The sequence below is a fragment of the Polypterus senegalus genome, chromosome 16 (assembly GCF_016835505.1).
Source record: "Polypterus senegalus isolate Bchr_013 chromosome 16, ASM1683550v1, whole genome shotgun sequence".
Taxonomy (NCBI): Eukaryota; Metazoa; Chordata; class Cladistia; order Polypteriformes; family Polypteridae; genus Polypterus; species Polypterus senegalus.
In genome coordinates, this window is record NC_053169.1 from 6,199,382 (window position 1) to 6,215,500 (window position 16,119).

Below are 16,119 nucleotides of genomic sequence, written 5' to 3' on the forward strand. Positions count from 1 at the left end.
AAAATACACCATTCGTATAAAACTAAAACTCATTATGAGTGTAAAAGGACAAGGATTTGTCATCCCGTCCAGGACAGCATTCCTTTCAAATGTCATTGCTTCAAATAGCATTGCTTCAAATGCTAACCGTGACTCTGCTCTGTATTAAATGATGGACGAATGGAGAAAGTGACTCGTGCATGAATGAAATACAAATTACCAACTGTAATTTCTCATTTTTTTCAAGGTCAAGCAATACAGACTAAGGTTCTGTTTTTGTATCTAAAGCTTTTTTTCTCATGTATATTCCTAGTATTGTACAGTTGCATACTTCACCTTTTTATTTTATTTATTTCTTGCTTTTTGGAGTAAAAGTTGCAAAGTCAAGCATTCAGAAAGCCCCGAGTTTAAGAAACAGTCCGAGCGCAGCTGCTTGGAGTTCGATGTCAATCATCGTGTTATCCCCGCCTCTAAGAAGCACACGCTCTTCGACAAAAATACCAAGCTTTAACGTCAATCATTTGAAAAATCCCACCTACAGGAAGCACGTGACCTCGGCGCCCGCCCAGCTTCAATGTCAAACACACCGTAAACTCCACCCACCGGACGCGGGCTGCTCGTGGGTGATTGAGGCGGCATTGGTTAAATGAACCCATTGCAGACATGAATAAATATTTATTAACGTTTTCTGTCGTGGGTACGACGGTGGGTGCTGCCGTTTTGGTCAAGTGAGTGTCGGGTTACTATTATCTTTGTGAGAGGTGACAGATGTTAGAAAGTCACGATGCCCCGCGTGAAATCAGAACCTGAAATGCTGATAAGTGCGTGGAGTTTTGCGTGAGCCGTGTCCGTTAAATGATATGCAGTGGCGAAAAAAAGTGGTCTCTGTTAAGTTTGAAAGTAGGGATTGTTTAATGTAGGACCTTGTAAATGAATATGTAGCAATGTATGGCATGTAAAGGTGAGTAGACAATAAAGAAGGAATCCGGAAGAGAAGAATGAATACAAGCAAATGCTGGCCTCCTGGCTTGGGGTTCTTTTCATCTTTGTTGCTGGTTAGCTGTTAACAAAGGTTATCTCTGCTTCATTAAGTGTATTTATGAAACTGGACTCTAAAATCGCTTAAGAATTTGATCGCCAAGAATTTCACCCTTTTGTTTATTTCCCAGGGATTATGCAACAGGTGGCACTTGTCCCAGTAAAGCCAAGATCACTGGAAAAACCGTGGTTATCACAGGAGCAAACGCTGGCATTGGAAAAGAAACGGCCTGGGAACTGGCCAGGAGAGGTAAACCCATCTGGGGTGGCACGCCACTCTTTCATGGCCTGCCTTTCTGTTGAACCAAGGCTTGACCTTTATGACAGTAGTGACAGTTTGCCCGTGACGTTTACGTTAAGTGTAACTCGACTCTGGGAAAGGGATGCTTGTTTGAGATGCCCTGGGAGATCCTTTGCTGAATACTAATAGGTAGAACTTTGGGGGTACAGTGAGTAGCCTGCTGCAGGACCGTCATCCCTCACTATCCACATCAGATAGATAGATAGATGGATACTTTATTAATCCCCAAGGGGAAATTCATATACTCCAGCAGCAGCATACTGATAATAACAATATTAAATTAAAGAGTGATAACAATGCAGGTATAACAGACAATAACTTTGTATAATGTTAACGTTTTCCCCCCCGGGAGTCACATAGTGTGGGGTCTCCTCAGTCTGTCAGTGTAGCAGGACGGTGACAGCAGTCTGTCTCTGAAGCTGCTCCTCTGTCTGGAGATGATCCTGTTCAGTGGATGCAATGGATTCTCCATGACTGGCAGGAGTCTGCTCGGCGCTCGTCGCTCTGCCACGGATGTCAATTAGTTCCAGGATACCAAAATTCCCATGTGCTCAAGTCCCTTATTTAAAATGGCGTTGTACTTGCATATAACCAACACATATCCTCCCGTATTATTTGTCAAGTGGCTTTATTGTCATGCCATCCATTGTCAGGCACCATATATAACATTCCCCAGGACAAGTACAAGACGGTTAAAGAACTACACTACAGTATAAAGTGTGATGTGCGAGTCCCTGTCTTGCACCTCAAAGCACAAGGCTGAGCCTCAGTACTTTAGCAAAACCAACTTTATTCAGCTCAAGACAGGGACAGCACAGTTATTTATTGTAGTGGGATCTGACACTCCGCTACACACGGACGCAGCAGTCGGGCAGGGTCGTGGTCAGGGTAGTGCCCAAGTAATCCTGTTCCCTGCAGTTATAATGTTCCTTGCATCACCCATCGATGGCAGGTGCTCATAACGGGACCGCAATCTTTTCGGATTTGTTTTTGAGTTGAGCTGCCACAGCGGTGGGAATCCGCGGTTGCCCTGCTAACCAACTGGGTATCTTCCATAGACGTGGCGATTGCACTTTGGGACGCTCTTTGGCGTGTTGGGGAGGAGCCCCAAAAGAGTGTAGAAACCTAACGAAATAAATACATATCTAATGACAGGCAAGTGAATAGATAGTAATAAATGAATCGGAACAAGAGCTAATCATAAAAAGCAACAGTGTAACAAAGGCACTGGATATAAATAAGCTACTAGGAGCAGATCTGAGGGTGGGGAGGGCAGCACAGAGTTCAGATCACCAAGAGACAGAACCTTTTGCAGAACCTACCAGATCAGGTTCAGATGCTATAGTACCTTCTGTCTGATGGAAGTGGAACAAAGAGACCGCTGCAGGGGTGGGAGTGGTCCTCATCAAAGCTGTAGGCTTTGTGAATGCATCACTTTACAAAGATGTTTTTAATGGAGGGCAGAGAGGACCCAGTGACCTTTACTGCAGTGTGCACTACCCGTTATGGGACGTTGCTGTCAGAGACATCTGGTGATACATCTGCTCAGAACGCCCTCGACGGTGTAGAATGTGGTGTGAACAGAGCAAGGTAGGTTTGCCTTCTTCTGCCGCCGAAGGAGGTGCAGACGCTTCAGACTTTTCTTCGGTATCATTTGGTGCTCTTGACCACTATGTGGTTCTTGTCCAGAAACAGCACTCTACGCCTCCTCTTCGCCTTTGAGGGATTGCTTTGAACACTTAATTGCTTTTTAGGAGCCGTTTTTTTTTTTTTCACAGAAACAAAGAGTGCTCACAGCGCAAGTAGCAAACGAACAAGATGCGAGACGAACGAAGCTCACACAACGAGTGCTCTAGAGAGACTACGGATCTGTGAAATGGTGGGAGGCTACAGCATGGCACACCTACACATAACAATTCGGCTGGGCTGAGCGTAGTGGTTTATCATTTTACTGCACACACAGCATCAATGAATCAGATGTTCAAGAATCTTGTTTCATTCACAAAAGGTTGTGTATTGCCACACTGGAGGTTGGCATTTGTTGGCATATTCAACATGACGTGCAGCTTTCATTAATGTGCTTTGTTTTTTGGTAAGAATTACATTACACGCAGGCAGTGTGACGTAGTGATTAAGGCTTTAGATGGCAAACCCTGAAGGTGTGGGTTCATATCTGACTACCGACACCGTGTGACCGAGAGCAGGTCACGTCACCTGGCTGTGCTCCAACTGGAAAAAACAAAACTGACATGTTATAAGTGTTCTTGGATAAAGGTGTCCGCCAAATAATCGGGATTAATAATAAGTAATCTGCAGTGGGCTGGCGCCCTGCCCGGGATTTGTTCCTGCCTTGCGCCCTGTGTTGGCTCCAGCGGACCACCGTGACCCTGTGTTAGGATATAGCAGGTTGGACAATGACTGACTGACTGACTGATTAATAAGTAATAAAATGTAATGCACGGCATTTAAATGTCACTTTTCCTGCACTACGCTTTTCCTGTTTTGACACACGCCCAGCCTTGTACCCAGACTGTTTCCATTATGATTGTTTCGTTTTAGCAGTGTCGGCCCATTTTAATAAAACTGTTTTTTGTTTCTTTTATCCTTGTCATACATCATCCCATTTGTACAACAGGAGGACATATTATCATGGGGTGCCGAGATATGGAGAAGTGTGAAGCGGCTGCTAAAGAAATCAGGCGAGACACTTTGAATCATAACGTCTTTGCCAGGCATCTTGACCTCGCTTCCATGAAATCGATTACAAATTTTGCGAAGAAAATTAATGAAGGTGAGGAGAATTTTTTTTTTTAACTCGTGAAAAATAAATAGTAGCTGTATGAAAAGATATTATTCATTTGTGTGCAGACCCTTCTTGTTCTTTGTTGTTCATTTGACCCTTTATTTGGTTTCCTGATCTGCCTAAACACGTTTCTGACGCTTATCAACCCTTTAATGCTCCCTCGAAGATGGATGCTATAGTTTTAATAAGAAAAGCACACCAAAATAAACCACAGTGATCCCCACATTCCAGACCCATCAGCGATAGGTGAAAATCCACAATATAGAAAGACCATATAAATAAACATTTTTTTGAATAGTTTAAGCCTTAAAGTACCCCTCCCGCATGCTTTAAACAAATGTAGACTTATTAAAACAGACTTTGTAAACACATGATATGTGGATGGCGGGCTAAGGATGTGAGTAACATCTCTTTATTATAAAAATATTATGGCAGGGAGACGAGGCTTGATCTTCTCGGAAGACAATTTGATGTCCCAGCAGTGAGACAGAAGGACAGCTGCTGTACAGGCTTTTAAATGATTGACGCGCAGAGCGACGAGCAGAACACGCATCTTGGCAGAAGCAGCACAAAGCCAGTAGCCGATCCGTCTGCTTCCCCTTGGCGTGCGTTCAGCTCCCCCCTTCACAACGTGAGCGGGAGATACGCGAAGTGGCAGGAGGGTAGCGCGCCTCCAGTGGGAGGGTTGAGCGAAGTGATCGAGACCAGATCATCTCGGAGAGACACTTTGACGACACGCGAGACTTGACATTACAACCTTAGGAAGCCAAAAAAAAAAAAAGGATGACTTTTGCACGTCACACCCTACATACAAACAATTTAAAACAAGTTCACTGACATCTAACCTCGCAGTTGTTGGGATGCTTTTGGCAGACACACTTCAGGTGTTCCCAGCTCTTAAAACAACGACAAGCAGAACACTGCAGCAAGCCAGCAGATGATCTGAGCGCGTCTCCTTAGCGTGCGTTCAGCCCTCACCCCCCTCAGAACACTAGCGGCAGAGACGCGAAGTGGCAAAAGGACAGCTGCTGTACAGGCTTTTAAGTGATTGACGCAAAGCGCGACAAGCAGAACACACAGCTAGCTGGCCAGCAAGACAGCAGCTGAACCGATCACATCTCTTTAGCGTGCGTTCAGAACCTCCTTCACAATGCGAGCAGCGTCGTAAGTCCCGCAAGAAAGATTTAACCACACCCGGGGCAGGAAATAAAGGACAAATACTGTTTTTACAAAAAATTAAAATAATGCATATGTAACAATTCCCATGAAAATAAATAATCTCTTTACATTGTTTATCCGGTAAACCAAACCAGGGGGTGGGCGAGCGAAGCCCCCTAGTAGTAATAATATTAATAAATCCGTGATGTAGCAGGGGTGCGATAGCTGAACTGCGATATAGCGGGGATCACTGTATTGTGGCAGACGGGCGGAGCCCTTGCTCGGCCGGGATGCCCCCTGTGATGGAAGGACCCGGCGATGGGGCTTTTCCAGTTGCAACTCCAAAACTCTGGAACGATTTGCCATTGCACATTAGGCAGGCTCCTTCTCTTGCTCTCTTTAAATCTTATTTAAAACACATTTTGACTCCCTGGCCTTTGACCCCATGTGAGATATTGACTATCTGTGTACTTTTCAGCTCTTATGTGTTTCTGTTTCTTTTACCCTTTGGTTATTGTGTGTCTTATATGTTGGTTTTTATTGTACAGCACTTTGGTCAGCCTTGACTTTTTTTTCAAAGTGCTTAATAAATAAAACGTTTTCAGGACAATACCTTCCTTGGAACATGAGAGGGTGACCCACCTGGCTCACAGCGGGGCTTAGAAGTTCCTTAGAAGCACCTGGACAGTTCCTGAGCCCTGGGCTGCAGCATTTCTGTCACATCTGGAAGTGCTGCCGGAGGAAGGTCTGGGAGTATCTGGAGCACTTCCGGGCGTCCTATAAAAGGGGCCAGCAGCCACTACCCCAAAATCAGGAGGAGGTGGACGAAGCTACCTGGGAGAGAAGGAGGAAGGAAGGGACTGCGTGTTCGTGTTGGTGTTTTACTTTGCCCTGTATGCATCGTGTGTTGTGTGGCAACTTGTTTCTCTGCCCATCTGTGTTGGGTGAGGGCAGCTGTAGGTGCCCTTGGTGGTCCACAAAATATGAACCCCCAAGTCTAATTTTTCTTCCACGCTTGCTGCTTGTGAATTGCTACTGTACTGTACTGTGGTCTAGTACAGGGGTGGGCAATGTCGGTCCTGGAGAGCCACAGTGGCAGTAGGTTTTTGTTCCAACCCAGTTTCTTTATGAGAAATCATCCATCCGTTTTCTAACCCGCTGAATCCGAACACAGGGTCACGGGGGTCTGCTGGAGCCAATCCCAGCCAACACAAGGCAGGGTGCCAACCCACCGCAGGACACACACAAACACACCCACACACCAAGCACACACTAGGGCCAATTTAGAATCGCCAATCCACCTAACCTGCATGTCTTTGGATTGTGGGAGGAAACCCACGCAGACACGGGGAGAACATGCAAACTCCACACAGGGAGGACCCAGGAAGCGAACCCTTAAGGGTCTCCTAACTGCGAGGCAGCAGCGCTACCACTGCGCCACCGTGCCGCCCCTATGAGAAATCAATTATTGTTTAAGTGACATTTTGATGCTTCATTTTAGTGGTCTTGTTTGTTAAGGTTCCCCACCCTTAATTGCTCATTTCAATCTTAAAGAGCTGCATTCACTGTTTTAATGGCTCCTTATTAGCAATAAGATGTAAATGACGAAGCAGCCAGCAGTTCTCCATCTAACTTGTTTTTTTATTTATATCTCTGTGGGTTCATCACTCACGGTTTGATTTAATAAAACACTCAAAAGAAAAATGTGACAGACTGAAAATCAAACGTTTTAAGCTTTAAATCATTTGGATGACATCCTTACAAAGGAAAAAATCTACGATATAAGAACCTTACAGGCTAGCAAGCCATAACATTAAATAAGGTGCGAGACTGGCGAGGATTGGTTTCTAATTAAGTAATTGGGTTGGAATGAAAAAATTGCGGCCCTCCAGGACCGACATCGCCCACCCCTGCTCTAGTACATTTGGTTTTAAAGGTGGCTTGTCATCTGTTTGGTTTTTTTTTCACTTGCATTTATTTTTCTTCTGCAGAAGAGAAGCGTGTGGACATACTGATCAATAATGCAGGAGTAATGAGGTGCCCTCACTGGACCACTGAAGATGGCTTTGAGATGCAGTTCGGAGTTAATCACTTAGGTAAACTGGGGCACAGGGATTTCTAGTAGTTGATTCTCTTTGATGGCTGTCGCTTGCTGCATCAGACACGTCTTTGAGATTTTTAATGTGAAGCCACAAAAAAATACCAAAACCAGCTTTGGAACCTCCGCCTCCCCCCAGAAGTCAGTTCTTTGGTATTATCATTGTTGGTGGGAAGTTGATCGTGTGAAGGGCTTTACTGGAAAGGACTGCAGTGTACAGTAAAGGCTGATCAACATCTGATGTGATGAAAGAATGAAGTAATGCGGTCATTAAAGTGACTTTGTGGCTGTGAGAGGTTAAGAATAAATCAAGCAGATGTAAACCAACTTGATGAAATATTCAACACTTGAAAGCAATAAGAGAGCTTTATCTCCTGTGCTTGCATGCTAACAGAATCAACGTGACAAAAGAAGCAAATATTTAAGCCTGGTGAAGTTCTGCTTGAACAGCGTCATAGAGGGTGCTGAGGCCTATTGCAGTTAGCTTAGGGCGCAAGGCGGGAACAAACCCTGGAGGGGACGCCAGTCCATCACTGTATCCAGTAGGGGGGCGCTAGCTCCAACCCACTATATCCTAACACAGGGTCACGGGGGTCTGCTGGAGCCAATCCCAGCCAGCACAGGGCAGGAACAAACCCCGGGCAGGGCACACACACACACAGGCACATACTAGGGACAATTTAGGATTGCCGATACAGCTAACCAGCCTGTCTTTGGACTTTGGGAGGAAACCCACACAGACACGGGGAGAACATGCAAACTCCACGCAGGGAGGACCCGGGAAGCGAACCTGGGTTTCCTTACTGTGTGGCAGCAGCACTACCATTGCGCCACCGTGCCGCCCTTGTTGGAATAAGTCCTTTTGTAATTGCAGCGTGTTACATTATCCGAAACTATATAGATATAATATAAAAAGGCGATACCTCTCCCTTAGTGATACAGTGGTAAGAAATCACATAGGAGAAATAACTTGGCTTTCTTTAATGATGGCTTACGCTGCATAACAGACGAAGGAAGCCAATGGCAAGAAGCCAGTTCAGGAGTGGGGGCCCGATGTGCCCATTCATACTCATGGCCAATGTTCCCTCTGATTTTTTCTGATGAGCTTGTGTGATGGGCTGGTACTACTCCTTTTATAAGAGATTTCTTCAGTTCAATTATATCACACAAGCTTTCCCCCTTGAAATATCAAATCAAATTGAGGAACAATGAGTTTCCCCAGTCTATCTAGCAGGGGGCGCTAGCTCCCTTGTTGGAATAAGTTCTTTTGTAATTGCGGCGTGTAACATAACCCGAAACTATTTAGATATAATAGAAAAAGGCGATACCCCCCCGTAGTGATCCAGCGGTAAAAGTTCACACAGGTGAAGTAACTTAGCTTTCTTAACGACGGTTTACGCTGCATAACTGACGAGGAAGCCATGACAAGCCCAGCACCGAAGTGGGGGCCCGATGTGTAGAGTCTGCCATTTTCATCACTGCGTTGGAAGGATTTTCCGGATTGGATGATGGTATCTCCCATCCATCCGTCAGCATCAAAGGTGGGCCGGGCAATGTTCCCAGGCTTTATACTCTTTATCCATGTGCAGGCCCCCACTTCGGTGAATCATGCCATTCCAAACAAGGAAAAGAAGATCCAATGTCATGCTGACTCTGACACGTTGCCCATTTCGCAGTTTGTCCTTAACTTGTCTCGTCTTAAAATGCTGGGCCCCTGTACTAAATCTTGCTCAGCTGTACGTGTGAGTGGAAATAAAAGACAAGCAGATTTAAAATATTTGCACAGAGCACAGTGACATATTAAACTTATATTCTGATTACAATCGCAAAGGGGTACAGCAGCACATTCAGACTGAGTGCGACTGCGGCACCTTGCATACCCAGCACAGCACTTCATTCGGCTTTAGAGAAAGCGTTAGACGCCATGCTGTTGCTGCACGGTTAGCAGATCTTGCTGTTATTCTAACTCTGGAAAGCATAAGTTTGTTTTGTTTTGTTTTTTTGGTTCCTTATTGTTTGCTTTAACAGCAATAGAAAGGTTATAAATTAACCTGTGAGAGACGGCTGGCACGCCCCTGAAATGGAAGCATGAGGGAAGGCAGCTACTTTTGGACACTGCCTCCCTCAAAACGCTAGATGGCAGCTCCCCTGAAGTGTAGCGGTGCCCCAGATTCCCCCGGGGCATCCTGGGACTTGGAGTTCGGTTTCTCTGCCCACTCGAATGCCGCCAGGGGGTGCTGTGAAAGGATCTGGGGAGTCATGCTTCCTTTCCGTCCTCGCGACGTCCAGGCTGATTAAAGACCTGGAATTCTCCATCTGACCCAGAAGTGCTGGCAAGTCACATGGGAGGAAGAACAGAAGCACTTCCGGGTCAAGGACTATATAAAGGACTGCTGTGAACCCGGCAAGAGAGCCAGTGTTGGGTGAAGGTGGACAAAGCTTGCTGGGAGGTGTGGAGGAGAAACGGAGAGAGAATATTGTGCTTGGTGATTATTACTTGCCCATTTAGTGGGGCTGTGGTGCTGGGAGGCGCAGTTTAAGGAAGGAAAGGAATAAAAACAGCTTCTTAGTGCTTTTACCTGGTGTCCTGAGTGTCCGTCTGTCTGTTGGGTGTAAACGGTGCCACCTAGTGTCCACACCTGCCACAGGGTGGTGTTTATTACTGTTGCATTGGTTACATGGCATGTTTAAAATATTGTGCTTAACTCTTTTGGGGCCGATGTCGACTTTTGTCAAAAGGAGGAGTTGACGATGGCAATCGACTGTAAAACAGTGACAAAACCAACTGTTATGTTTTAGTTGGACTCTCGTTGTTTGAAGGAAAGTGAACTTCATTGGTTTGACCGAGATTTCTTGCACTCGTGTGAGTAGCAAGGCACAAAATGGCACTGACAGCTGGCAAGAGATCAAAGTGATTGCATAAAGCAAACTACTGTGTGGACGATGTTTTGCCTAATATCTCTGAACTGGACTATGACTTGTCGGACTCCGATTTTGATACAAGTGATCGAAAACGAATGCGAGGTTCCAGCTTCAATTGACTGGTCCACAGGCAGTCATGGTGCTGTACAGGTTCATATAGCCGATTGCTGATTCGTACGGCAATGTTCGCCAGGGAGGAGTGCCACTGAACAATGATAAGAGGTAGAACCTAGACTGCAGTGCACTGCAACCGTGATCGCTGCTGCTGCCTGTGAAAGGACCTGGGGAGGCTCACCAACTATGGACTAACCCGGTATGTCACATCTGTCAAGTTTTTGGCAAATTGAGATAATCATGTCGCCCTTATAATTAGCAATCTCGAGATTTCATTTTTCCTGAGCTTCACATACACATATTGTTTTTTTTTTTTATGAATCGACAACACCTGCCATTTAAATCACGTGATTGTAATCCGATGTTTCCATTGGTAGGCACTCTTTCCTCATTGGTCAGTGGAGTCGCTAGGGTTGTGTCTTGCAGTATGTAATGTACTGTAATACTGTGTTCATGCCAGCTTCTCCCATCATGCTATGACTGGAATGGAGACATACCTTTATAACAGCAGAAAAGACCTTGTAACTCCAAAAATTTTAAAAATTTGGAAAATGGCAGTAGGTTGGTTTTTCCATTGCATGTGAGAAGGTGTTTCTGTCCACACAGCTGTCACGCCGATCTGAGTAAACTTTCAAGACTGTTGTGCCTGAAAATCTCAGGAGGGTCTGCAGTTGAAGAAATACTCAGATCAACCCGCCTGGCACCAACGGTCATAACACGGTCCAAATCACTAAAATGGTCTTCAACATATGCAGAAAGGCAGCTACTGTACTTACAATAAACGGTTGTCAAACAGACAATCCATCCACCCACCCTCCTATCCATTTTCTACAGAATGGAAACTTGTCAAGACCCACCTCAGGTCCTCAGTTTTGTTTGGTTCGTTTTTCTCTTTCATACAGTGTTGTTTGTAAGTTAAACTAAACTTAAAACTTCATTATTTTGTTTCACAGGCCATTTCCTGTTAACCAACCTCTTGCTTGATAAGATGAAGAGTTCAGCACCAAGCCGCATCATAAACGTCTCCTCGCTGGTTCATCTAGCAGGACAGATAGATTTGGAGGATTTGAATTGGGAAAGGAAAAAGTACGACACGAAAGCTGCTTACTGTCAAAGCAAACTTGCCAACGTGATGTTCACAAAAGAGCTGGCCAGACGGCTACAAGGTAAAGTAAAACTGAACCCAGGGGGTGTGCGAGTATCCTTTTTAAAAGCCAAATTTACACCTGGGGACAAATAAAGTTCTTTCTAACTATATCTGTTGTATAGTGCCCTTCACATCTATCTGTCTGTCATATAGTGCCTTTCATATCTATCGATCAATCAATCTATCATATAGACCTTTCACATCTATATCTATTATGTAGTGCCTTTCAATTCTATCTACAGTGGGTACAGAAAGTATTCAGACCCCCTTCAATTTTTCACTCTTTGTTATATTGCAGCCATTTGCTAAAATCATTTAAATTAATTTTTTCCTCATTAATGTACACACAGCACCCCATATTGACAGACAAAAAGAATTTTTGAAATTGTTGCAGATTTATTAAAAAGACAAACTGAAATATCACCTGGTCCTAAGTATTCAGACCCTTTGCTCAGTATTTAGTAGAAGCCCCCTTTTGAGCTCATACAGCCAGGAGTCTTCTTGGGGAAAAATGCAACAAGTTTTTCACACCTGGATGTGGGGATCCTCTGCCATTCCTCCTTGCAGATCCTCTCCAGTTCTGTCAGGTTGGATGGTAAACGTTGGTGGACAGCCATTTTAGGTCTCTCCAGAGATGCTCAATTGGGGGGCTCTGGCTGGGCCATTCAAGAACAGTCACAGAGTTGTTGTGAAGCCACTCCTTCGTTATTTTAGCTGTGTGCTTAGGGTCATTGTCTTGTTGGAAGGTAAACCTTCGGCTCAGTCTGAGGTCCTTAGCACTCTGGAGGAGGTTTTTGTCCAGGATATCCCTTTACTTGGCCGCATTCATCTTACCCTCGATTGCAACCAGTCGTCCTGTCCCTGCAGTTGAGAAACACCCCCACAGCATGATGCTACCACCGCCATGCTTCACTGACAAGTGATGAGCAGTGCCTGGTTGTCTCCACGCATACCGCTTAGAATTAAGGCCAAAATGTTCTATCTTGGTCTCATCAGACCAGAGAATCTTATTTCTCACCACCTCAGAGTCCTTCAGGGTTCTTTTAGCAAACTCCATGCGGACTGTCATGTGTCTTGCACTGAGGAGAGGCTTCCGACAGGCCACTCTGCCATAAAGCCCTGACTGGTGGAGGGCTGCAGTGATGGTTGACTTTCTACAACTTTCTCCCATCTCCTGACTGCATCTCTGGAGCTCAGCCAAAGTGATCTTTGGGTTCTTCTTTACCTCTCACCAAGGCTCATCTCCCCGGTAGCACAGCTTGGCCGGACGGCCAGCTCTAGGAAGGGTTCTGGTCGTCCCAAACGTCTTCCATTTAAGGATTATGGAGGCCACTGTGCTCTTGGGAACCTTAAGTGCAGCAGAAATTTTTTTGTAACCTTGGCCAGATCTGTGCCTTGCCACAATTCTGTCTCTGAGCTCTTCAGGCAGTTCCTTTGACCTCCTGATTCTCATTTGCTCCGACATGCATTGTGAGCTGTGAGGTCTTATATAGACAGACAGGTGGGTGGCTTTCCTAATCAAGTCCAATCAGTAGAATCAAACACAGCTGGACTCAAATGAAGGTGATCTCAAGGATGAGCAGAAGAAATGGAAAGCACCGGAGTTAAATATATGAGTGTCACAGCAAAGGGTCTGAATACTTAGGACCAGGTGAGATTTCAGTTTTTCTTTTTAATAAATCTGCAACAATTTCAAAAATTCTTTTTTTTTTGTCTTTCAATATGGGGTGCTGTGTGTACATTAATGAGGCAAAAAAATAATTTAAATGATTTTAGCAAATGGATGCAATATAGCAAAGAGTGAAAAATTGAAGAGGGTCTGAATACTTTCCGTACCCACTGTATCTATCTATTGTATAGTGCCTTTCAATTCTATCTATCTGTCTGTTATATAGTGCCCTTCATATCTATCAATCATATAGACCTTTCACATCTATATGTATTATATAGTGCCTTTCAATTCTGTCTGTCTGTTAGATAGGTAGATATATAGCTCCTTTCCTATCTACCTATCTATCTGTCTGTCTGTCTATCGTGATAAAATGGCAGCACAGTGCAGAGGTAAACTTTATTGCTCTTTAAGGCAGTTTGGATTGCATGACCTGAACTCTCATGTAGTGTTGTTCCCACTCGCCTTCTGTGGAATGCCGTGGAGTAAATACCCTACGATCTCCATAACCACAGGTGGGACAGGCCAAGTCAAGTGGCTTTACTGTCATACTATTCATACACCATATTGCAGCATACAGTGACATGAAGTCATGCTCCCCAGGATTGCGGTACAACATATACAAAATACAGTGCAAGACCAATAGAGAACTATGCCATACTATAAATAATGACAGCAACCAATGATCAGAATAGTACAGGTTCTGAAAAACCTAGAAAATGATCACAATTAACAAGCCATCAATTTGGTTCTGAGAACTCCTTGTACTTCTTAAAAAAAAATATGTAACTGGTACTTAAACATCATGTAAAGTGAATTCCAATAACCCTGTATCATGAAGAAAACGGCCAAATCACTCATCTTCTTACATCCTACGCTACCGTGGCTGTCCGTTTGTCTGTCCCGGACGTTAAATCACCTGTAGCTTGCAAATTGTTTTTAACTATTGACCTGAAATGTGGTACTCGTATACTACATGACGTCTACTATCTGTTTTCAGGGTGACGATTGACCTTCAAGGTTATTCCTCTTTTTATTTTAGTTTATTGTAGAATCAACTCTCGGCAGCGGCCAGCAGGGTGGCCGTGTGGCCCATGTGTCTGGACGCCATTCTCATTCCCTACCACCTTCGGCGTCACTTCCCCTACCGCTTCATCTCTCAAGTCTTCAATCTGCCTCAAGAATGATTTAAGAGCCAGCTTAAGTGAAAAATGAATGAAAACGTACTAAGTAATTGCAACACAAAAACTTAACTTAAACTTAATCAGTTTTAACACGAAAAGATGCAGACGGAAGAAGAGAAGAAGTGGGCCGCTAGGATGGAGACAAGAAGAGCTGCTTAGGAAGCGGCAAGCGCATCACACTCTGAGCAAACGAATGATAAACGTACAGAGAAAGAGGAGGAAAACTAGAAGTCACGTGTATTCATGCAGTGTGCCGTTAGTGGTTAAAATTATGTTTAAAGACCTTGTGTGTTAACTCTTTGGAGGGGTGAGTCCACTTTTGTCAGGTGAAGGGAGATGTTGATGGGGTAGAGAGCGGTGATCAGCTGTAAACGCCAACAGAACTCTCCGATATGTTATAGTTCAACTCTCTTTGGTAGAAGGAAAGATGGCTTCATTGATTTGACCTTTGATCTCTGTGCATATGTGAGTAGCATAAGCAACGTCTAAAATGGCATTGACATCTGGCAAGAGACCAAAGTGAATGCGGAAAGCAAAATACTCTGCGGCCAACATTTTGCATATTATTGCTGAATCGAACTATAACTTCTCAGACTCGAGTTTTCATGCAAGTGATCTGGAAATCGAAAACAAAAGCGAGGTACCTGCATCAGCTAATCGGTCCCCAGATGGTCATGGTGCTGAACACATTCACGTAGCTGACGCGCCTACATCAGCGTTCACATGGGAGGACTGTCCAGACATAGATCAATGGGAGGCAAGCTGGGACTTCACCAAATGGCACCGCTTGGTAGTGGGCACTACAGATTACTAGCCACGCGATTAGCATAACCTACCTTGACGGACTATGTTACTTAACAGCTATGTGAATTCACATAGTGTAGAGGCTCATGGAGCATAAAACACAGCGACATTAATCATAACTAAATATGCTGATTTATGTGTCAAACCATTGTTTTGTCTGCTTTTTTGGAAAGAATACTCAACCTTGGACCAAAACGGAAAACAAAAAATAATTAGCTCTCAAAGAGTTAATACCACCTTGCATTTCATTGTGTGTGTGTGTACCGTAAACTTTAGATTTGTACTAATCGTTACTGCTCAGGGCCTGCATGTCAAATTATTAAGAGTCCAGTAAGCGTTAACTGGTTCACAAGGTCGTCAGACACTGAAAATACAGTCATATGAAAAAGTTTGGGAGCCACTCTTAATTCTTTGGATTTTTGTTTCTCATTGGCTGAGCTTTCAAAGTAGCAACTTCCTTTTAATATCTGACATGCCTTATGGACACAGTAGGATTTCAGCAGTGACATTAAATTTATTGGATCAACAGAAAATATGCATCATAACAAAATTAGACAGGTGAATAAATGTGGGCACCCCAACAGAGATATGACATCAGTACTTAGCTGAGCCTCCTTTTGCTCCTTTGAGCCTCTAGACGCTGTCCTCCTATAGCCTGTGAGGAGTGTCTGGACTCTGGATGTTGGTATTTCTGACTGTTCTTCATACAAAATCTCTCCAGTTCAGTTCAATTTGATGGACAGCCTGCTTCAAATCATCCCAGAGATTTTCGATGATATTCAAGTCAGGGGACTGTGATGGCCGTTCCAGAACATTGGACTTCTCCCTGTGCATGAATGTCTTTGTAGATTTCAAACTGTGTTTTGGGTCATTGTCTTGTTGGAATATCCAACCCCAAGAAT

At 44.3% G+C, this 16,119-nt stretch overlaps 2 protein-coding genes across 2 annotated transcripts in view; one reads left to right on the plus strand and one right to left on the minus strand.

Annotated features, from left to right (window-relative positions):
- Window positions 1-561: 561 nt before the first annotated feature.
- LOC120516983 (retinol dehydrogenase 13-like) lies at window positions 562-11,678 on the plus strand. The gene is made up of 5 exons (XM_039739026.1): window positions 562-707; window positions 1,149-1,267; window positions 3,954-4,109; window positions 7,271-7,375; window positions 11,367-11,678. Exons 1-5 carry the CDS (start codon window positions 643-645, stop codon window positions 11,651-11,653), a joined length of 732 nt encoding a protein of 243 aa, XP_039594960.1. The 5' UTR covers window positions 562-642; the 3' UTR covers window positions 11,654-11,678.
- A 3,137-nt stretch (window positions 11,679-14,815) lies between these two features.
- map4k3b (mitogen-activated protein kinase kinase kinase kinase 3b) overlaps window positions 14,816-16,119 on the minus strand; it is a 124,811-nt gene continuing 123,507 nt past the window's right edge. Inside the window, exon 25 of the mRNA XM_039738992.1 lies at window positions 14,816-14,916. Within this exon, the coding sequence (XP_039594926.1) occupies window positions 14,816-14,916 (101 nt within the window). The remainder of the gene's footprint in view (window positions 14,917-16,119) is intronic.

Bases quoted from the DNA above. Each gene is read 5' to 3' on its own strand.
- LOC120516983 (XM_039739026.1), top strand. From the start codon at position 643: ATGAATAAATATTTATTAACGTTTTCTGTCGTGGGTACGACGGTGGGT. The intron at 1,268-3,953 runs GTAAACCCATCT...TTTGTACAACAG, and splicing joins CTGGGAACTGGCCAGGAGAG to GAGGACATATTATCATGGGG. The intron at 7,376-11,366 runs GTAAACTGGGGC...TTTGTTTCACAG, and splicing joins GTTCGGAGTTAATCACTTAG to GCCATTTCCTGTTAACCAAC.